The sequence below is a fragment of the Mus caroli genome, chromosome 7 (assembly GCF_900094665.2).
Source record: "Mus caroli chromosome 7, CAROLI_EIJ_v1.1, whole genome shotgun sequence".
Lineage (NCBI taxonomy): Eukaryota > Metazoa > Chordata > Mammalia > Rodentia > Muridae > Mus > Mus caroli.
Window position 1 is genome coordinate 119,807,870 of NC_034576.1, and position 22,858 is coordinate 119,830,727.

A 22,858-nucleotide genomic window follows, 5' to 3' on the forward strand; every position below is an offset into this window, starting at 1 on the left:
GAGAGAGAGAGAGAGAGAGAGAGAGAGAGAGAGAGGGAGGGAGAGGTTATTATGAGGGTTAGAGGACAACTTCAGAAGTCTGTTCTTTTTCTACCTTAGGTTGTAGAGGTCAAACTCAAGTTACTGGGTTTTGCTAGCAAGCACCTTCACCAGCTGAACAATCTCACTTGTCCTAGGTCCTCTCACACTTACTTCATAGCTCTGACCTGAAGCTCTGTGGTCATTCCTCCCCATCCTAGTCCCTGCTGGATGAGAACTCAGGAGAGGGTTACACACAACAGAGCCCAAGAGCCAACCAGCCGATCCTTTCTGCCATGTCCTTCCTGCACCCTGTGTGATCACACAAAAAGGGCACTGAGAGTCACTGGATCCAGCTAACTTGTACAAGGACCACAGTCCAGCGGGGAATGCAGCAGGGGTTCCATAGACTGCCAAAGTAAGGTGCTCTCCATAGCTGACCTGCTCTGCCACTGTGTCGCATAGGCAGCTGACACCAAGGGGGAACAGTCAGTCACTCAGAACACTAATTCATGCCTTCACAGTCTGCATGGGGACTTGAGTGAGGGTGTTTGCCCCAAGCATAAACCTAGGGACCAGCTGTTCTGCCTCAACCAGTCGCAACCATCACAGCCCTCCATAAGCCTGCCTGCTGAGGCTTGGACTCTACAGATTCTGCCCTTAAGTGTCTAGCTGTGGTAATCCATGGGATTCTCGGTCATTTAAACATTAGTCTAATTCAGGCACAATTAAGAAGGAATGGTTGCTATCATTTCCAATATGCATAATCATTCCCATGCAATAATAATAATAACAGCAACAATAATAAATATGCTGACTTTTTTTACTCTATCAACTGCTCTACCGGGGCAGAGAAGAAGCCATGTGACATCAGCCTCCTCCATGTTAGAAAAAAAATGTTCCCCATATGCTGAAAAAAACACTGTTTCTGGGTTTGGAGACAGGGCTTAGAAGGAGGTCATTCAAGTTTGCTGAGGTAAATGAGGATTGGTTCCAGGTTCTACAGAATTAGGCAAATAGACACCAAAACACCAACTTTGTTTCTCTCTTCCTTGAGAGAAACCAGCAAGAAAGTGGCCATGTGCAAGCTGGGGTGAAGGCCTAAACTGGAAATCAAATCCCCTAGCACTTTGGTCTTAGACCTTCAGCTTCCAGAGCGATGGGGAAAGTGCCTGCTGTTTAAACTTCCCAGTCTGTACAACCTGAGCTAATACACCATTGCACACCTCCTATCGGTACTGTGTTCTCATGATGACTGAGGGCAACCTTCTGAGTCTGCATTTTCATACCCTCAAAAGGAGGTTGACACTGCTGTCTGTGGCAGAGCGATGTACGGAGCAGTTTCCAATGAGAACCTGATCATTGACTCAATCTAGCTTGCTGACAAAATAGCCCCATGAGCAGAAGGTCTCAGGCCCAAGTCTACGTTCCCAAATCCCCTTCATCGCCACAATCTAAACATGGTTATGCTCAACTTGCACAAGAAAACAGCTGAGACTACCATCTTGTCTTGGTAATATGCCTACCAGCCCAGCACAAGGCAGAAAGAGTCAAAATGGAAGAACGTGGCTGTTGTTGACCTCAAAGATGCAACCCAGGCCCTGGGACAAGAAGTATAGGGCACAGCAATGGTACTTGGAAGGAAGTCCTGCCTGCATCGTTCTACTCACTAAGTGATGCCTCTGACCTCGAGGACTGTCATTCCCTCCCAAGGAGGGGATGGGAGGAAGACCATAGGAGGCAGCTTGGTGACCTCTTGCTGCCCCAATGGGTTTGTTATGGCCATGGGCGTGTATTAATACAGAATTGGAAAGTTTTGAGTTTTTTTTTTTTATAAGGAAATCGCTCTTCTCTGAGGACAATGCAGATACGAGCTAAAAAGCCCCATGTAATTATGAATTCTAGACAAAACCATGGTCTGGCCTGTTAGTAGATCTCCTCTCTGTCCTCTCGCCTCTCCCACCATCTCATATTTTCCTTTTCCCTGCCCTTAGACTAATGCAGAAATATTGATGGGGCATGCCTGTGAGGAGCTCAGGGCTGGGGTGAAATCTCAGTCTATACAGCAGTGTGGTGCCCTGGTTTTTGTCACCAGCACCACAGAAACCAGTGGAGTGATGTACATTTATAATCCCAGCTCTTGCTACATGAAGGCAGGGAGATCAGAAGTTCAAGGCCACCCTTCTCCTCTGCTACAAAGAATACTCAAGGCCTGGGATACATAAAACGCATAAAAAACAGAGCAAATGACTTTCAAACATGGGAGTGGAGAAAGTAGTTGTCTTCGTCTGCATTGAGCCTCCAATGGCCTCCTCTCCTCCCCATGGTCCAGGATGCTCATTTCCTCACGTTCTCTCCAGTTAATACAGTCTGCCGGAGCTTCAAGTGGAAGCTCCCTCCCAATCTGTCCCAATGATGTCCTCATTAGCCTTACCAATGGTACCTAGTGTCAGAACATAGTAGGCTGCCCAGAAACACTGCCCAAGTGGATTGGATGTCTGGACTAGTCACTAGCTTAGGGGCATGGTCATGGCTTAGATCTTAGGCCCCATCACTGTGAGAATGGCTTTTGCCTACCAGTGCTGAAACAGCCCCACAGTCCAGATTAGGCAGCTGGAATCTGGACTTGGCCCTACCCCATAATGCTGGTTTGTCAGTGGGAGGAGAATAGGAAGAAAGCCCTTGACCACTGTTGGTAGGGTTGTGGGTCCCCAGTCCATTCCACCACAGTGCATGGCCAATCAGGGAGGGATGAGGGAAGATTGTTCTTACCCCAAGCCACCGATGCTGCTGCCAGGGTGGGTGTGGACTATAGCAAAGCACCAGGACACTGCTCTGAGGGTTGGGGGAGCACAGTCTGAGATGTGGGGCAGCCAGAGCTGGCTCAGAGGACCGACAGCCTGCGAAATGGCTGGTGCTGTGGACTTCCCAGGCTTTTGGACTGCCAGGTGCCACTGGAAGTTGGGGAAGAACTGAGAACAGAATCTGGGCCTGCCATCTAGACCTAGCCTTGGGCTAGGGGAGGGGAGGGGCGGAGAGCTCTGGCTGGTCCCACTGTGATTGTCCTTGACTTGATGGTGGCAGGCTTGGCTTGGTGGCAGTCATGGCTGGGAGTGCAGAGAGGCCTTCTATGGAAGATTAGACAGCAGCTCTGTAGGCAAAGACCTTCTCCATGTCTTCCCACAGTGGATCCCACTGAAAAGAGACAGTCTGTGGTTCCAAATCACTTATTGCTATGGTTGAAAGTGGATACATAAAACCATACCCTGCTTCTCAGGGTGGGCCTGAGATTAAATACCTTTTGCAGGGAGAAATATCTGGGAAGGAAAGCTTATTGGCTAAGCCCTCCAGGCCTCTATGTACCTCATTAGAATGGCAATCTCTGTCTTGAGCCTAAGTGACCACAGGTCATGTTCTTTTCCTCAGCTATATGTGGAGGAGTTTGGGGTGTTGTCCTTACATGACTGATGGACACAAATCCATATGGGGCTGAGGCTAGTGACAGGGGCCTGGTGCCTGAGAGAAGGTGAAGTTCCTACCGTCCCTCTGGGACTTCTAGCCTTAGCTCAACAGAGGACCAGGCTACCTCTCATGGTCTACTGCCCCACAGACCATAGCAGCCAGCATTTCCACTGAGGAAGGTGTCGTGTAATGTCAGCACTGGTGTTCTGTTTCTCTACCCAGGAGTAAAAGCCATGCCCAAGAGCTGCTGCCCATCTCCAGGGCCTCACCTCCTCCCGTGGAGGATTCTTCTTTGCCCTCTCTTAATTGTGCTCATCACTCAACACTCCTTGGCAAATCCTGCCAGGGGCGCAAACACTGCCACCCCTTTCTCAATTATGTTCCTTGTGCTGCTAGAATCTGGTCTACGGCCAGACGATTTTTGATTACAGAGTCAATCTTTGTTTAAAAGTTGGCCACCCTGGGGAAGTTTCTAACAAGTTCTTTTTAAACAATGAATTTTCTGGACACCTTTAGCTAACGAGTTCTGTTACTCAGATCACTTTCGAAGGTACAGCATAAGCATTAGGCAGCTGGGGCAATGTCCTGACTGAGAGGCATGGATGCATGCAAGATCAAGAGCTGTAGCTTCATCTTCACTGAGCTAGCTGGAGTCAGTCATCTCTTGTGACTAGACTGAACACTGACATCTATCTGTAAGGGTCCTGACTATTTCCTGGTCTCTCTTTACTGCTTATCCATACAGCAAGAGAGGACCTTCACTGTTTCTGTTTATGAGACAAGAGATGGTGAGAACATTCCCACCTGCTGAGAGCCACAGATCAGACTTCGATCCTCCCATGTGGTCAACACTAAGCCTCAGAATCTTGAGTGCGGCCCACACACTCAAGGTTTGCAAAGACCTGAGACATGGTGAGATTTCAGAAGTGTGAACGCTTAGATAGTTGAACACATATGAGGAAGAATTGATGCACCCAACCTGACATTCAGAACTGGAAATCTCTCTTGAAAAAGTCTCTGATTAAATAAGAAAAAAATTAATCAAGCAACAATACAATAAGTAAGTGACTCTGATCATTCGGGAAATATTATTGAAGGCCTACTATGTGTAAGGCCACTTTGCTGGGTGCTGGGAAAGTATAGTGCTTTGATATTCCATGCTTGTGGGTTGAAAGTTTTATGAGCAAAGCTACTCTAAAGAACAATGTGAACTAGGAAGACTCTGGTAGAAATACCAGAAAGTTCAAGAGTTCAAGACCACCCTTACCCTCAGCAACAGAGAGTATTCAAGTCCAGCCTGGGATACATGAAATTCCACATCACAAATCAAAGAAAGTCAAGGCATGGAGAAGGTAGAGGAATAGGCAAATGGAGGCATTGTATTGGATAAGGGACTGATCAACGTGAGTGTGAGTGTTAGTGTGTGTGTGTGTGTGTGTGAGAGAGAGAGAGAGAGAGAGAGAGAGAGAGAGAGAGAGAGAAAGCTTTGGTTGATGCCAGACATCTCACTAGACCAGAAACTTAATGATAAGCTAGACTAGCTAGCTGGTCAGTAAACTCCATGCATTGTCCTATCAATTTCCCAGCATTAGAGTAACAAGCACACACCACCATGGTAATCCAAATTCTGGTCTACATGTCTACACAGCAAGTATGTTACCCACTGAGCTGTCTAGCTCCTAGATAGACTTTATAAAGGGAAATGTTTGGTCCTGTGAGCTGCATTGATCAATGGTCTCTACATTGATTGAATTCACTGTTAGAGCAATGAAGCATCCACAGACAAATATGTAAGCGAATGTCTCTTACTGTGTTCCAATAGAGCTTTATTTACAGAATGGGCCATAGTCTGCAGGCTCTACCTTAGCTCATCCGGACATATCTGCCATGTTTCAGATAGTGGCCTTGTTCAGAACACATATCTCAACCTTTGCAAGTCTAGTTCTGACCATACACACATTTCCCTGGATGTCACTGTAGATGGTCTTTTCAGCCTGTGTGCCAGCTTCTGGTCCCTTCATGGGGTCAGTCTTCAGGATCCCAGATGATAGCACATTACCAATGCCCTCTGTTCTGTCTCTTCTGCCCTTGAGCAGCAACATCTGATGCACCCCAGTGGGCTTCTTCTTCAGCCTTCACCTAGATGCAGCTTGTGAAGTACAGCCCTTGCATCAGGCTGTCCTGCCAGAGCCAGCCAAGAAGACAAAGACAGCTGGCTTGCAGGCAGAAGTCCGTGTCATTAGTTTAGTCTAGGCCCCCTGCTGTAAAACTCAGCCAGAGCCAACCTTCTCTGTGAAAACCCATCATTAATACCTGGTGCTCATTAGCCCTGCAGTTCACCCTGTGCCACCAACCTCAGCCAGAATCAGAAAGGCTAATGGCACTGATGCCAACAGTCATTGGTCTTAGCTCTTGCCAAGATCTCTGCTTACACACAAACACACATGTTGCACGCACACACACAAGCACATGCTTGTACACACGTGCTTCACTTCTTGGTTAAACATTCGTGTTTCTGGCTAATTCTTTAATATCTTCAAATGCTCCAAGATTTCCCAGAATCCTGGTCTTCTTTCTGTAACTTGGTAGGTCTTGTGTCTGACTCCTTACTGTCCCTCTGCCTCTATCTGCACAATCTCTTCTCCTATAATTGGTCTCTGGAGTCTGCAGCAGGTGGCAATGTCATTCCAAAGAGAGAACGAAACACTTTCAAATAATAAGTTAAAAACCAAACTCATTTTAATAACATCAGCTTTAAGGCCTGTCTATTCATTCATTCATTCATTCATTCATCATCCATACCATCAAGTCAACTAGCACTTGCTTAATGAAGACCTACAGTGTGCCTGACATTTGCCTGGCCCCAAGACCCCTGCCATTAAAGAACATACTGATCAGGCTATTAAATAATTATACTTTTATGACATTGTTGCAAAAGAGATATGCAAGCATACTAAGTAAAATGTTATGCATAGAATCTCCTCTATTCTAGGGGGCAGAGGAACTTCCCTGGAGAATGTATTACCTTTGAGTTGAGAGTTGAAATAAGAGGAAATAACTGAGTGATGGAGAGCTGGGGGTGGGGTGGGGGTGCTGGCTGTGCATTCAAAGGTCCTCAGGCAGGAGAGAATACCACTCACCCAGCAAATGAAGGAGCGCTGATGTAAGCAGTGTGTGGCAATGGCGATGGTCAACAACTTACAGCCTGAAAGGAAGGTGGTCAGACTGTAGGGGACCTTGAAATCTATGTTAAAGACCAGAGTGTGTTCTGACGGCAACAGGAAGCCTTTCAAAGTTTCTTTCTTAAATTGCACAGTGCCATAGCAATAGTGCCCCAGTTCCTGATCATTGTTTGCCAGGAAGGAGAAAGATGGCAGGGAAAAGTATAGAACTTTGCCAGGCTCCAGAGGAGGAGAAATTGAAATGCATTTTTTTTTCCTGTTAGCCCAAGTAGATAGATATGGTATATCTCAGACTGTGCAAATGGACAGGAAAAGGTGTATCCCAGTCTAGGAAAGAGAATGATAAGTACAGTAGACCCCAGGCTTTACAGGTGGGTTACTACAGTGTGTCCCAGGCTATGCCAGTGGATATGCACAGTAGAGCTCAGGCTATACAAGTGGATATATTCCATCTAGCTCAGCCTAAGCAGTATATCCTGGTCTTTCCTGTGTTGAGATTAACCATAGCAGCTCGTATTTTAGGCACCCTGTTCCCAGTGGCCTGAGAAGAACATGAAACTGAACCTCAAACTTCTTTCCTCTTTGGCAGAACGTCCCATTTACTCAGGCCATCAGGGAAGGGGAACAAAGATGGGTGTGAGTAGTGTACAGGGTCAAAGTTCAAGTTTCAGCTGTCCGTCCCATTTACTGACTGGGCGTCCTTGGGAAAATCACTTGACCACCCAGTGCCTCAGTTCTCTCATCTAAGAATGAAACAAGGCAAGTTCCCTCCCTCTGCGTTTGCTGTGAGTGTTAAAGCTGCCATGTGTGAGGTGCCTGCTTAACTCAAAGAGGGTAGTCAACCAGGGACAGTGATGGCAGCTCAGAGAGACAACCCTACTCGGTCTGCAGGTACTCAAGGGCATAGAGCACATCTGTTCTAGCCACCATTGTGCCTTCAGTGCCTGCTACAGCACCTGGCACCTTCTGAATGCCATGGAAATGAAAGCCTGAGCCCCCTTGGTGTCACTGACAACCCCGTATGCCTTCAGTGACTGCTGTCTCAGTACAGGAAGAGATGGCAGATGAGATGTGTTGCTGTGCTTTTTTAAACCAGAATTAATGAAAACATCCCTGAGTTGGGACCCACAGGTTTGTCTTTACTTAATTGTCCCTGCTAGAGGCATTTTCGGATCTCACCACTGTAAAAATGGAGGACATCTGAAAAGCCAGAGGGTCCATTTCAAAAGAACAATGAGCCGTGCTGGGTTCCCATAAATCCTGCTCAGCCTCACCTCTGCTTAGCCAGAGGAGCCTGAACAGAGCCTAGAAGCTTGTCAGGGAGCCCAGTGGGACACGGGGACCTCCTGATACCACGCCTGCCTGGCTCATGCAAACTTTATGTATTCTGAGACAGAGTCTGAGCCCCACACAATCCGTTATCACGTGGCAGTTGCTTATTGTCCCTGTCCTCTGAGAGAAAGGACATCAGCTGCCCACCTTCCCTCCAGTTTCCATTAACTGAATCAAGTGGTCCTCAGCCCTCTGTATTCAACAGGGCTTGAGTTCAGGCTGTCTGGTTCAACTCTTTGATCCTGTTTACAAGTAGTCTGTTTAGCAGGACACATGTCCTTCATGCTGTCTTTACTTCTTCCTCTGTAAAATGGGCTTAATAGGCAGCATTGATCTCAGAAGGTTGTTGGGAAGAGAGACACACTTACAGCCTAGAGCAGATTAACATGCATGCTCTACAGACGCTCATGTTGCCGTCCATACTCTCACGGACACAGCTGCCCTCATGCTGGGAAGCTGTGTTTGCCCTGCTGTAAGAGGGGCTGCTCACCAAGGATGCTGTGACTACTCAGCTCAAAAATCTCTGTCCTATATGCCTGCTACAGATACTGTACCATGGTCACTATGACAGCTGTGTACTAATGAACTTTTTCTACAGTTTGAACTTTTTAGGCTCAACTACTCTTTATTTGTGGTAGCAAAGTCCACACGCCATAAAACCCAACCCATGGCATTTAGTGCCTTCAGTGTCACGCATCCAGCACCACCTCTGGTTCTAGGTATTTTAATCACCTCAAAAACTGGTACTCATTTGGCAGTCACTCTTGAGATCTCCCAAACCTGGGGATCCACCAGTCTGCTTTCTTTAGATTTGGTGACCGGATATGTCATGTTAATCAAACCCATATGTGTGCACTTTGTGTCCAGCTTCTTTGCCTTGACATAATACATTCATGATTAATCCAGGTTGTAGAAATTATTTCTATTTCATTCCATTTAATATTCTATCAAATGTCTATACCACAATCTCTTCATCTATCTTTGTACATTGAAGGATGTTTGAGTTGTTCGCAGCTTTTGAATAGCACTGCTAAGAAAATCCACATTCAAGTTTTGCCAGTGTGTTTTTCAATTCTTTTGTGAATGGTGATATTTTAGTGTATGTGGCTACATAAGAGAAAGGGGAGAAACACTAAGAGGGTGGTGTAGAAAGAGAAGAGATTTCAGCTTCCCCTTTAGAGGCCTAACTTCTAGGATGCTTGTGAATATGCACAGTGTTTTTCACATAGATACACCAGTGTGTGGGTATGCTCTACTATCTATGGTCATTATTGTAGGACCAACCACTGAGGCTGGACTCCGGTTGCTTCTTAGCCTCTTGACACTTCAAAGACTATCCTGGTATCCTAATGGCTGTGTGTCATAGCATGGTATGCTAGGGCTGGAGACATGGGACCAACCAACCTCCTTCCTCTCTCAGAGCCAAATAAGTCACAAGAGCTATCATAATCAAGGAATAATTATGTGCCCTGAATTAGACATTTCATACACAGGGACTATCCGGTCTTGGCCTGACTCCAAGAAGGAAACTGAAGCTTAGAGGAGAAAAGTTGCCTACAAGACAGTGGTACAGACAGGCTTCAAACACAGGTCAGCTCAGTGTTCCTGCAAGAACAGTGGCTTACCTGGCTGTCACCCATTTGGCTCATCTCTACTAGACCTGCCCATGTATTTTCTTTAGCCTAGAAGAAATCTAATTCAAATTTTAAAAAATCCACCTTAGGAACCCTGGCACATGCTTGGGACTATCACCCAGCAGTCTATGCGCATGAAGCAACTCGGTGTGCTGTGTCCAGCTAGGGTGCAGAATGTCTGCTAGCCTCTCCTCTACCACAGCGCCTGCCTTCTCTGTTGTGGAGAACACAATCAGATCTCAGCTTTTGCAAGCAGGTTCCTGACGTGTCCCGTTATTGATATGGAGGACCCATGGCAGTCCAGGACATGCAGAACCAGAGCTCGTTCTCAAAGGGCCTCCGTCTCCATCATGACTATCCCCGTGGCATCTTGAACAGGTCCTGATTTATAGTAAGTCTAGCATTCATGTTTGCTGAAGGAATGAATGAGATTACAGCCACAAGAACAAAGCAGGTGCAAGCTTGGCCTTCATCTGGTATATGCCCTGCTTTACAATGTACTGCATGGCCTTCTTCCCAGTACAGACATGTAAATATCTAGATATCTGAAAATAGCTCCTCAATGATCAATGCGCTTGAAGTATTGCTTCTGTAACGCAGCTCTCTGATATGGCACCTAATGCCATTTACTAAAATTTTTTTTGTTGTTGTTAGCAAACACTGTGTAGGTTGCCATGGAACCACACAGGGAGCCAGGCTAAGATATTGACCCTGAGTAAATAACTCTTTTGGAAGAGATAGAGATTCCTGTAAATGAGTAACCTTGACCAAAGAACCAGGTCGCGTACGTTCAGACAGTCAAACAACCAGGGCTCAGTTTTTCCCATGGAAACAGCTCCACCTGACTCGAGAGGAACTCAGTGGCAGAGAGCAGAATTTGCCTCGGAAGCCAGAAAGCACAGTTGGAGGCACAGAGCATCTACTTAGCATATGCTCAAGTCAGAGCCTGGCCTGTTGAGAGGCTGGGGAACCACACCTCCCAAGAGAGCAGAGAGCACAGTATGTCTAGACACTGAGCAGGCAAGCCAGGGTGGAGAGGAAGGCAAAGAAAGGCAGTCTAACACTGAAAAGAACAGAGTTAACACGCCTGGAGTGGGTCCTCTCTTCCCAGGGCCTGTGCTGACAGTGTAGTCTGGAGTCTCCCTTTTACCCTCCAAGCTGCCATGTTTGCCATGTTATAGTAGGATTCCCCATGTTCTAGAGGAAGTACTACTACTCAAAGGGAAAAAAATTGTCATCGTCCCTCTTTCCTAAAAATATAAAAAGAGTTAGGCTTTTATGGTTGTTGAACTTTTTTGCAAGCCTCTAAACCTTTTTACTCAATGCAAATTTCTCCCATGACTTATGCCAGTGTAGAAACAGACAGAATTGTGTATTCTACAGAGAAGCCTCAGGCCAGAGGTCCTGAGGCCACAGCTGCCTGGAAGAGGTTGGGGTCTGGGGGCTGCAGTCTGATAACCACTGATGGATTTGATAAATTCTTTAAAAACATTTTTTTTCTAAAACCTTCTGTCCCCAAGAAGTGCCACATTACCTACTCAAGGCACTCTCTACTTACACACTCTGATCTCTTAAATTTTCTCCTCAGCTCTGAGGTAAGCAAATACCCTTGAGAACGTGTGGGTGGAGACCATCCAGGAAGTAACAATTCTGGTCTATCAGAGACTCTCTGAAGCAGACATCTGTGTCTGCACAAAGCTTGCAGAGGTGGGTGGCCACAGGGTTTGTTTTCTGTGGAAGTGTGTGTGGCTTCCTGTCTGCCTCAGGAGACATTGTAACCTTGATCCAGTTCTGACAAGCTGGTAGACTTAGTGGGCTGGCCAAGAAGGGCAAGGTGAGCAGTGGAGAGTCACCTGCCCTTTGAGCTCAGCCCCACCCTCAGCCAGTATCCAAACTAAATGGTGTTCTGGGAGTTAGGTCATTGTAGACTCTAGTTCTACTGACGTAGTGATAATACTAACAGAAGAAGGGTTTTCATAGGACTACGAGTCCTTCCTCAGACCATTCTAGGCTGTGTCAAGTTGACAGTTAAACTGACTAGGACATATGGGAAGCTAGAATTTGTCTAATCAAAGAGGATACTTACTTGATATATCTCATAACATGTAAAGATAGCCAGATTACAGAGAATTAATATGTAATTAACAAATTGACTTCACATACACATGTATGTGCCTTGTGGACATGTATGTATATATGTATCCAAACCAAACTGAACAGCATATTTAAATATTTTGTTTGGAGATAGGGTCTCACTACACAGCCCAGGCTGGCCTCATGCCATCTTTTCTCATCAGCTTCCAGAGTGCTGGTCCTGTAGTCATGTGCTACCACAGCAGGCTACAGTTTAATTTGTTCATGTTTCTAGCAGCCTCAGAACCAACCAGGCCCCTTGGTGCTGATCCCTGTCAGTCACCTTGCCATTACAGCCATCTTGAGGAAGGGCTTGTGTGTTCAGAGTTCTCACTGATGGAACATCAGATAAATGGCCTCTTCAGATGGCATATGTGTGTTTAAAATGAGAAATGTGTTTCTTCCAAATGCTCTGTGAACGTGTCAAGGCTTTGCAAAGTGATTTGCAGGTCCCTTCAAATGCAATGAGCATGTTTTAGTGCCACATCATTTTCATGAGTAACAAAAAAGTAAATCCAATTAGCAGCGATTGGGTTTTATTATCCAGGTGGCTCTCCAGCCTGCCGCTTGCAGGGAGGGAGGGACTGTCCCCACAGTCTCGGTGGGATGCTTTGGGTATGTGTCTCATGATTCCTTTCAGTGCTGGCAACTCACTCCATATCATGAGGACCTTGCTATACTATGACTGTTGTTGTTATCCACTGCTGTCACAGGCATGTGGCATAGGACAGGACCTGTTAGGGAAGAGGCTGAACAGTTAGAAAGCTTCAAGTCAAATAGTCCCGAAATTGTAGTGGGCAGAGTCTGACCATAAGAAACATGTGCCTTGCTAGGCAGTTAGCACACTGGCCTGCCCCTGATGGAGAGTTCTGAAGCCCCTAAAGTGGAAGACATATCACACCAAACTCATGGGGGTTTTTTTGTTTTGTTTTGTTTTGGTTTGGTTTTTCGAGACAGGGTTTCTCTGTGTAGCCCTGGCTGTCCTGGAACTCACTTTGTAGACCAGGCTGGCCTCGAACTCAGAAATCTACCTGCCTCTGCCTCCTGAGTGCTGGGATTAAAGGCATGTGCCACCACACCCGGCTTTAAACTCATGTTTTAGAAAGTTAAGGTGAATGCCTATTGGAGGTAGGATGATGTTCCAGCCAGTTCACTTGTCCTGGGTGCCCATGGTGCTGTAATTATAACTATAGCATCCAGGAACAAATACAGCACCTGAAGCTCTCCAAACAACCCCCCAGTATCCTCTATGCACGTCCTGACTACATTTGTAACCGAGACTGGCTTTATTTTCTGACTCCTTTGCTTTTCCTCTCCAAACAGCCGTGAACTTCACTTTTTCTATTGTGGGGAATCTGGGATTCCTGCTCTTCCTCATAGGGAGAAGATGTTGTTAATGTCTGTGCTAAAAATATCTGGGGCCTTGAGGAAATAGGCTTGAAAGTGTCTCTACTGCCTGTGCACCCCCAAAATAAACCAAGCAAAGAGGCCTGAATCCAGTCAGGAGATGGACTGTCACGGGAGTGAGAGAGATGGCTAGCTCTGGTTTTAGGTGAGGTATGGAGAAAACCAATCCTCACACGGTGTCTGTGTTAAGTCCACTGTACAGCTGTGTTAAGTAACTCAACACTCTCAAAAGGGAGCATGAGGCTTAGGAAGGTGATGGCTGTCTCCTGTTCCTAAAGAAACAGCCACATTGCCGGGCATGGTGATGCACGCCTTTAATCCCTGCACTCGAGAGGCAGAGGCAGGCGGATTTCTGAGTTCCAGGCCAGCCTGGTCTACAGAGTGAGTTCCAGGACAGCCAGGGCGATACAGAGAAACCCTGTCTCGAAAAACCAAAAGAAAAGAAAAGAAAAGAAAAGAAAAGAAAAGAAAAGAAAAGAAAAGAAAAGAAAAGAAAAGAAAAGAAAAAACAAACAGCCACATTGCTGAATCTTGCCCACCAAGTGGAAAGTTGAGTTGACTCATGTTTGACTGCTGCAGGGAACTGAGGTCCTGAAGGGATCCGGCTCAGTTTCTTCCCTGAAGTGACAGTAGCCACCTGCCTAGCAGGGACTGTCCAAGGTCCTGCTTATGCAGCCAGATGGGAAACCTTAGTGTTGTTACCTAACAGATGGGTACCAGCTGTTCCAGACATGGGGGGTAGTTTTGCCCACACCTCACACCCCAGCCAATAAGAGGTCATTTACACATTCCTGTGAGGTGATTTAGTCCTTTAGAATCCCTAGCATTATTGATACTGTGGGAAAGGAAGAAGCCTTGACCCTCAGCCTGGTCAGCCTACCCTGGCCTGAGCACCCTCAAGTGCTTGTTAGTGGCTGGGATGCCCTACCCAGTACTTATTATGTACCTAGAGTATGTTTCTCTTAGGAACCTGGGATTCTGTCTGCTCATGAAGTATCGGGTTGTTCTCCTCATCATATTTGTCCCATTATTCAGAGGTGTGGCTGTGAAAATGGTGTCCTGTGCTCTAGGGGACATCTTTTATCTTATACCAGTGGACAGCTCAAACTTGACAAGAGCATGCATAGTACCTGGGAGCCAGAGAAGGCACGTTGATCTCAAGCCATGGATATGGGCCAGCAGGTCAAGTGCTTGCTGTGGCCTAAGTTCAAGCCCTAGTAGGTGTGGTGCTGCGTGCTTGTAATTGAAGCACTGTGAAAATGAAGGCAGGCAGATCTCTGGGGCTCACTGGCCAAGATAATTGAATTTCTGTCCAAAACAAACCAAATAAAACCAAACCAAACCAAAGCAAGGTGGACAGTGCCAGAGGACTGACACCTAAGGCTGACCTCTAACCTCCATACAGTGCACACACACACACACACACACACACACACACACACACACACACGAACATTCAGAAAGAGAAAAGAAGTTGAGTTTATCTCAATAAGTCCTGGGTGAGACTTAAGATGCAGTGTTCCTTTCTCTTAAAGATTTATTTATTTTTTATTTTATGTGTATGAGTGAGTATTTTGCCTGTCTATGTTTGTACCACATGTTTGCAGTGCCTATGGAGGTCAGAAAGGAAACTCAGATGACCTACCATGTGGGTGCTGGGTGTCGAGAACAGAACCCTGTCCTCTGCGAGAGCAGCCAGTGCTCATGAGCACTGCGCCATCTCTCCAGCCCCAAGTGTAGGGTTTCTCAGAGTAGCTTCCGGATTGCAGGCCAGGCTGCAAGCATGGCTCCTTCCTGCACACGCCTCTAGTTTTTCTTCTGCTCCTGGGATGGAATTCACCCATCCTCCCACTCAGTCACTCTCTGTCATTTGGCAGAGTGGGCTATTTATCAAAAGCAGCAGCTGTAACATCAGAACCAGGTCCCAAGCCTGGTTCTGTACTTTCCCTCATGACCTAATGTCTCTGAGTCCAACCACCAGTCTGTCAGATGAGAGTGAAACTCACAGTATGGCATCCTCGTAAATATCAAAGGAGGTAGAGCACAGGCAGCCTCTGGCCTAAAGCTAGAGCATGGTGCACGTCCAAGGATGGCCATGGTTTGCAGCCTCCTGTCTTACTTATGGTTCACTCCTGCTTTCAGCGTTTGCTTACATATTACGTATTGAAGCAGATATTTCCACGGTCCTGATGGTTGCAGCAATGGGCACCTGCAATCAACAAGAGATAGACTAGTCTGTGATCAGTGTCAGTAGAAAGGTGGATCTGGCTACACAGGCCCCAGAGATGAGTGATGGGAGCCACGTGGAGAAATACTGCTCTATAAAAGAAAAGTGGGGGTGGGGGTGGGGGGTCCAAGCCAGCAAGGCCAGAATGGGGTAAAATGTCAGATCACAAGCTGTTCTTTATCTGGAATGAACTAAATATGTAGGCAATTATTGACAGGGGCCCAAGAGAAGCAATTGGGAGAGTTGGTCCCCAGCTGAATCCCTTTTTGAAAAGGAGCAGGGATTGGCTGGCCAGAGCAGCCATTTTACAAAGAGGGGGCAAGCAAGAAGCTACAGAGCCACCCAGCCAAATGGAGTAAGAGGTAGTTCCCCTCACCCCACCCATCCAGCCAATCCAGCAAGCCCACTCATCAAACAGGGCTTTGCTTTGAAAGGGGGCTTTATGCAACAGCTCCAGCCCCTCCCCAGCCACCCTCTCTCCCCCCAAGATGTCATCTTTTGAGACGTTTTCATGTGGAAGCATCGCTAAGTAAATTCACTAAATGCCTATTCATCCCCATCAGATGGGGACCTGGTGAAGCGGGAAATGCGAAAATGGCCCAGGCTCCAGCCCTGAAAGATGCTTTCTGGGGTTGCTAAATGGAGCCACAGCAGGCTGACCCTGGGAGGCCTGAGACTTCCCAGAGGGGGCTCCCGGAGCCTGGCCTTGGCCCCTTCAATCCTCCCACCTAAGCTTCCCCCGTGAGGCCCTGTTTATTATTCCTGCTGCTGGGGAACCATTCAGAGGTTAACTTATCCTTTTATTCATCAGGATGACAATAATGAACTGTCACAGAGTGTGGCAAGGGTTTGGTAAATAAGAGCGGCTGAGACAGAGGAGATGGAGTGGGCTTCCGGATGGCTGGGAAAGACATTGCCTGATTTTCTTTAATAAAGTCATGGAGTAGCTGCTTAACGCAGCAGCTCCTTGGAGGCCCTTTTTAGTAGGAGGCCACAGGAATCTGGGAACCTTGGCCACCTTGGTTATCGCTGTCCAGACTCACAAAGGTTGGCCTTTGGGGTCTATCCCTAAGATTCATCTCTGTATATGTCGGCAGAGCTCTGCATCTGGAGCAAATAGATTTTTACGAGGCTGCATACACAGGAGGCTCTTCAGGCATCAGTCACCCCAGTATGGTTGGCTTCTAATTGCTTTTTATTTCAATAAGAGGCTGGGACATTGACCACATTTCTTTCCATGTCAGATGTCTCAACTGCTCTGTTCTGCCCCCCCCCTCCCCCAGAGGTCTGCATATGTCATCCAATGAGTGGATGAGGATTCATATTGACAATGTTGAAGAGTGGCAGAGAAATAGAGAAGGGCTGAGGGCTGAAAGTGGTACAGACCGTGCACCTACAAGATAGAAAGAGCAAAGCAACATGCGTTGAATGTGTACCTACTGTGTGCCCTTAAGCCTACCCATCATCCTCTTGGTGAGAATGTATGATGAACTTATTGTGTGCTCAGTGTGCTCATATGTGAGCAGCCAGGAGGAAATTAATTTACAGAGGGCCACTCACTGTATGAGAGTTCGGTGACTTGTTTGTCCTTTAGTCACATGGCAGGCTGGGCTTCCACTTCGGGAGCTTAGACATTGCTTTCTGAGATACTACACTGCTTCTCCTAAGCCCAGCATTAGAGTTATGGAGATGCACACACAATAGACAGAGCACAGGTTACTCAAGCATAAGGACCTGAGTTAAAACTCCAGCCCAGGCATAAAGTCATAATGAGTAGTGAACATCTATAATCTAAGCACTTCTACTGTGAGATAAGACCACAGACAGATGTAGGGGACTCCTTAGAAACTTGCTGGCCAGACAGTCTGGGGTACATAGTGGTGAACAGGAGACCCTGTCTGGAACAAGACAGACAGTGAGGGACTAACACCCAAGGCTGTCTGCTGCCCTCCTTTCTCTTGTGCATACACAAAAGCAACACAGCCCCACACACAACTCAAAAGGAAGATCCAGCCTCCCTCTGTTCCCATAGAGCCTCTTTCTTCCCATCTCACCCAGTCTGGAAGAGTAGTTAACCCCTGCTCTTTAAGGAGCACCACCCCTCCCCCAACAGAGGACCCCCAGTGATGGTGACGAAGGAGCTGTCACATCAGCACCATTTACCTGTTTGGGTTTATTCAGTGGAAGAGGCGACTGCATCTCTGGCAGATGGAGACCTGTGTGACTGCCTTTTAAAATACTGTCACAGCTGTATGCACAAGCTGATTAGCTGTGACGGCACTGTGAACGCTGAGATTGATGGTGATAAATTTGGGATAACAATGCTGGGAACGATGTCATCCGTTTGCACAGTGCTTCATATTTTTTAAAGCTCAATCCACAGCCTGGTGGTTATCAAGGACTCAAATTCATTCACTGCTCTCTGTCCACTGGAGGAGTCAGTTCTACCTCAGCTCATCGGAACCTATCCATTCCTTCAGCCTTCCTTCCTTCCTTCCTTCCTTCCTTCCTTCCTTCCTTCCTTCTTTCCTTCTTTCAACATACATTAGTGTCAGCCCTACTGTGTGCCAAGGATGAGCAGATCTGACCAGATTCTTTCCTTACGGACCTTATATTGTAAGGTAACCAAGAGAGTGCTTTCAAATGGTGATAAAGCTGTCAAGTCAACATTGTGATGTGATAAAGATGGGCTGGAAGAGTCAGGGGCTACTTTAGGAGGAACAGCCAGAAAAGACTTGTCTCAAGAAATGACATTTGAAAACCTAAATGACAAGAACAGGCCAGAAATGGAGAGGACAAAATGGCCTGTGCACAGCAAGTGCAAAGACCCTGAATCTGATCTGTGGCATTGGGTTGAGTACTGATGGCTGCTGTTGACCATGACCAATGAAGCATATAAGACACTGTTCTTGTCCTCAGAATTCCCTGAAGAGTAGAGTGTGTGGGAAACGGATGCACAAACAGCCTGTGGCTTTAACTGTAAACTTGACAAAACCTGCACTCACCTGGGTTAATGAAGGACTGTTTATATTGGGCTGGCCTGTGTCATGTATGGGGACAGGCATTGTCAGAAGACCCAGCCACATGTGTGTGTCCCTGTTCACTGGGTTGGGGTCCTGACATGTATAACAATGAAGAAGCCAGGATGAGCTGTCTCTGCTCTTGACTGTGGTTGTGGTGCGTCCAGCAGTCAGCTGTTGATACACAGGCTTTCTTCATGGACAATAACCAGGGCAATAACTTTTCCCTCTGAAATTGCCCCTTTCTGGGATGTTACCACACTGCAGTCAGAATGAAACTAGAGCACAGCGTGTTTTCAGGCAATGTGACAGGCCCAGGGATAGGACCTGCCAAGAAGACACATCATCAGACTGTGTGCTGTGTCCAGAACAGGCAAATCCAGGAAGGCAGAGTGAAATCTGCTGCCTCGGACTAAAAATGGAGCAAACCCCAGTACCTCTGCAGAGGACCCTGACTTTCTCTTCTGTTTGTTTCCACAGGACAAATGACCAGCTGGTAGCATTTCTTTCCAGATATCGAGATATGAACTTCCTGAAGTCACACGGCCGGGACAATGCAAGGTAATGCACCACAGAGGTGGAAAGCTACCGCTGGGGCCTGTCTCCCAGGTAGACGACCAGGGGAAAGTTTCCTGGGTGAGAGCTCAAGGGGCCCTCGTGTAGGTCTCGGACAGACAGAAGCAGATGCTTCTCAGGCTCCCAGCTTTTCTCCCAGGAAATATTTTGAACTCATTCCTGTATGTGTACGTGTGTGGGTGAGTGTTTAGGTGCATATGTGTGTGCAGTGGCACATGCACCTGTGTGTGTGTGTGTGTGTGTGTGTGTGTGTGTGTGTGTGTGTATGGGGGTACATGTGTGTATGCAGTGGCACATGTATCTGTATGTGTATGTATGGAGGTACACATGTATGTGCAGGTATACATGCACCTGTGTATGTTTATGTATATGTATGAGGTTATACATTTGTGTGCGGGTGTACATGCACTTGTGTATGTGTATGTTTGGGGGTGCACATGTGTGAGGGTGTACATGCCCCTGTGTGTGTGGGAGCCAAAGGACAGCCTCAAGTATATTCCCCAGGTACCATCCACATTGTGTTTGAGACAGGAGCCCTCACGTGGACTTAGGGGATTGAACTCAGATCCTTGAGCTTGCACAGCAAACGTTTTATCAGCAGTGCTATCTGTGCAGCCCATTTAGAATCTTTTATGTCTTTTTCCCTGGATCGGAGTAGTCATGGTTAATTCTCACTTGGTTAGTGGGTAGACTGGGGACTGCATCTCAGTAACATTCCCACATCCTGAAGGAGTCCTGTGATCTCCACATGCATGCCATGTATGCACACCTGTATACACACATATATACACACACATGGGAACACAGACCCATACACAAACAGCATCTTTTCCTGGTGGGAGAGCGCCCCCTGGATTCTGGCATTGAATACAACACAAACCCTGGTAGTTCTAGGAATCCTCACAGTCTGTTAATATTTTGCATTTGGCCGTTTTGATATTTCATGTGGGTTTGTTTGTTTGTTTGTTTGTTTGTTTGTTTTGGTAAAATGGCTCATGATATCTTCCATGAGAATCTAGATTTCCAATTAACTACAATAAACCTTGGAGTCCCTCGACCTGTGTCTGACTTTGCTCAGAACTGACATGCAATCCAATCCCATGTTCCCCAGGCCATGGCAGTGCCTGTCTCTGTTCCTGATCTGACTACAATTGGGATTTGAATTTACAGTCTCTGTTTAAGAGTATCTCTGCCGTGGCTTGTAGAGATAGCAGGTTTTGTGTCTCAGTTTACCTTGTCATCTCACAGAAGCAAACACTAAGCTCCCTGCCTTGACCTTTGGAGGAGTCACCCCAAAAATGCATGGGTTGCATTATTTCTTCTTTTACCTGTCATTTCAGCAGCTGACTCTGCATCCAGTGGCCCCTTCTTGATCATATTCTTCCACTGTATTTAAAGGCACTTCAAAGCTGGCCAGTGCCCTGTGAGTCCCTACCAGTTAGCATAGCACATTTGGGGCCACTAGTGGTAGAGAGGCTGGCTGGACAAACACAAATCACTGTCCCTGTGGGCAATCTCCCTGCTGAGACCCTAGTACTTTGCTGGGCTCTTGGCCCATTGCATTTGACATTGGCTTTATCCAATGCGGAGTAAGAATTCATATCTATATTCTCCATAAATGAAAGGGAGGCTTCAAGAGCTCAAATGGATTCTCTAAGGTTGCCCAGTTGGTAAATGTCAGGACTTGAACCTAGGAGTTTTTTACATCAGAGGTGTGTGTTGGTTACATCTAGGGATAATTATATGGAGTGTTCATTATTAGAGGTGACCCTTATATTAATAGTCCTCTCCCATTGGTCAAGAATAAAACCCATCTTTTCCTCCATATAGCCTATATGATTGGTCCAAGCACCTTACATCATGGGCAAGGAGCCAGCTCCAGTCATCAACACATGTCAAAAATCACATCCACACCAGCAGTACTGTTTCAGGCTGATTATTCTTTAGTCTTTGCTCAGTTTCCCAAGTGCTTCTCTAGGAACTTGGTAGCACAATTAAAGTCATGGCCTTTGAGGTCCCACCTCCTAGAATGAAATGCTGATCTCCTGTGTTTCAGGCTGCATTGCACTGCTTGTGTAACTTAACCTCTCTGAGTCCATGCCTTTCCCAGTAAAACGAAAAAGTCACAGTCTTAGATAGATAGGATTAAATGAGATGTTGCCTTTAATGGTGATGGTGATGCTATTGCCATGGTAAGCATAAAACCAAAATGCTGCTGGTAGGAATGTATCCCAGATCTCAAACTCTTGCATGTACACACACACCCAGTGGGATCCAGGTGCACCAGCAGTGGGCAGATAGTTTAACATGGCTCAGAGCAGTATAACATATTACTACCACCTGCCTCTCAAACCCCAAAGCCCAAGTATCACAGATCAGAATTGCTCACAGATTCCTGCATTTACCCTTTACATCCTCAGCTGGGACTCTTTGGTATATAGGAATGAAGTACAATATTTTACAGTGTTAATTTGTTAATAAAATGAATTGATGTTAATTGATTAATAAATGAATGAGTGAATCACCTACAATCTTCTTCTCTTTGTTAATCGAGTCTTCCCTTACTGTATGTCAAGGCTTCCCACAGTCCATCTCCCATTGCCTCTCCCCAGTAGGCAGGGATGAGGCCAGCTTACCTCTGGTTCCCATACCACTGCTGTAGCACAAAGAATTCTTTTAGTAGTGAGTGATGCAAGCCTACTTTAGGCAAACTTGTGGACAAGGAGAATTAGTGGAACAAGTCCCACTGACTTCCGATTTGGCTGAACTGAGCAGCTGCAATGACCACGTAAAAGCGAGATGGTTCCATAGTCTTGAATGTTGACTTAAGTATCTAGCTTTAGGTTGTGTCCATCAACAGCTCAGTAGCTGATTTTTATCTTACAAGCAAGGAAGCTGAATATAGAGAAATGTTGGTCTCACAGAATCAGGGCAGGGCAGGGCTGGGACTCAATTGAAATGAACAGACTGTGTCCAAAGAGGCCATTCTCAAAATTCCTGCAGGATGTCATGCCTTCCTATGTGCCAGCCCTGCTTTGTGTCAATGTGCCAGATGCCTGCTTGCCTGCCTTCCATCCTTCCTTCCTTCCTCCCTTCCTTCCTTCCTTCCTTCCTTCCTTTTTATAATTATCACCTTTGAGACCATTGATTAATGTATGTCTTAGGGTTACTATTGCTGGGATAAAATACCATAACCAAAGCAACTTCGGAAGCAAAGGGTTGATTTGACTTATACTTCCACATCTCTGTTCAGCATCAAAGGCAGTTGGAATTGGAGCTAAACAGGACTGGAATCCAAAGGCAGGAGCCCATGTCGATGCTATTAATGGGTACTGTTTGCTCCTCATGGCTTGCTCAGCCTGCTTTTCTCTAGAACCCAGGACCACTAGCCCAGAGATGAAACCACCACCAATGGGTGGGGATCACTACGTTTAAAAATGCCCTACAGGCTTGCCTACAGCCTGATCTTATAGAGGTTTTTGCTCAACTGAAGTTCCCTCCTTTCAAATGGCTCTAGTCTGTGTCAAGTTGACATAAAAACCAGCCATCATAATGTGTTTGATTATATTCATCTTTTGCCCCATGTCCTCTCAGATCCACCCTCTTCCATACACACTTTACTTAGTTCTTTATTTTTAATCCTAAAAAAAGAAATTAAACCCATCAAAACCAATTTGTGATACCTACATATTCTTGGCCCTGTGTCTTTTTACTGGCACATAGGAAAGCAAGGCTGGCACATAGGAAGGCATGACATCCTGCAGGAATTTTGAGAATGGCCTCTTTGGACACAGTCTGTTCATTTTGATTGAGTCCCAGCCCTCTCCCTCTCCCTCTCCCTCTCCCTCTCCCTCTCCCTCTCCCTCT

General features: G+C 46.5%; 1 protein-coding gene across 1 annotated transcript in view; it reads left to right on the forward strand.

Annotated features, from left to right (window-relative positions):
• Nucleotides 1-22,858, forward strand: part of Xylt1 (xylosyltransferase 1) — a 289,090-nt gene that overhangs the window by 224,559 nt on the left and 41,673 nt on the right. The window contains exon 6 of the mRNA XM_021168481.2: nucleotides 18,896-18,976. Within this exon, the coding sequence (XP_021024140.1) occupies nucleotides 18,896-18,976 (81 nt within the window). The remainder of the gene's footprint in view (nucleotides 1-18,895; nucleotides 18,977-22,858) is intronic.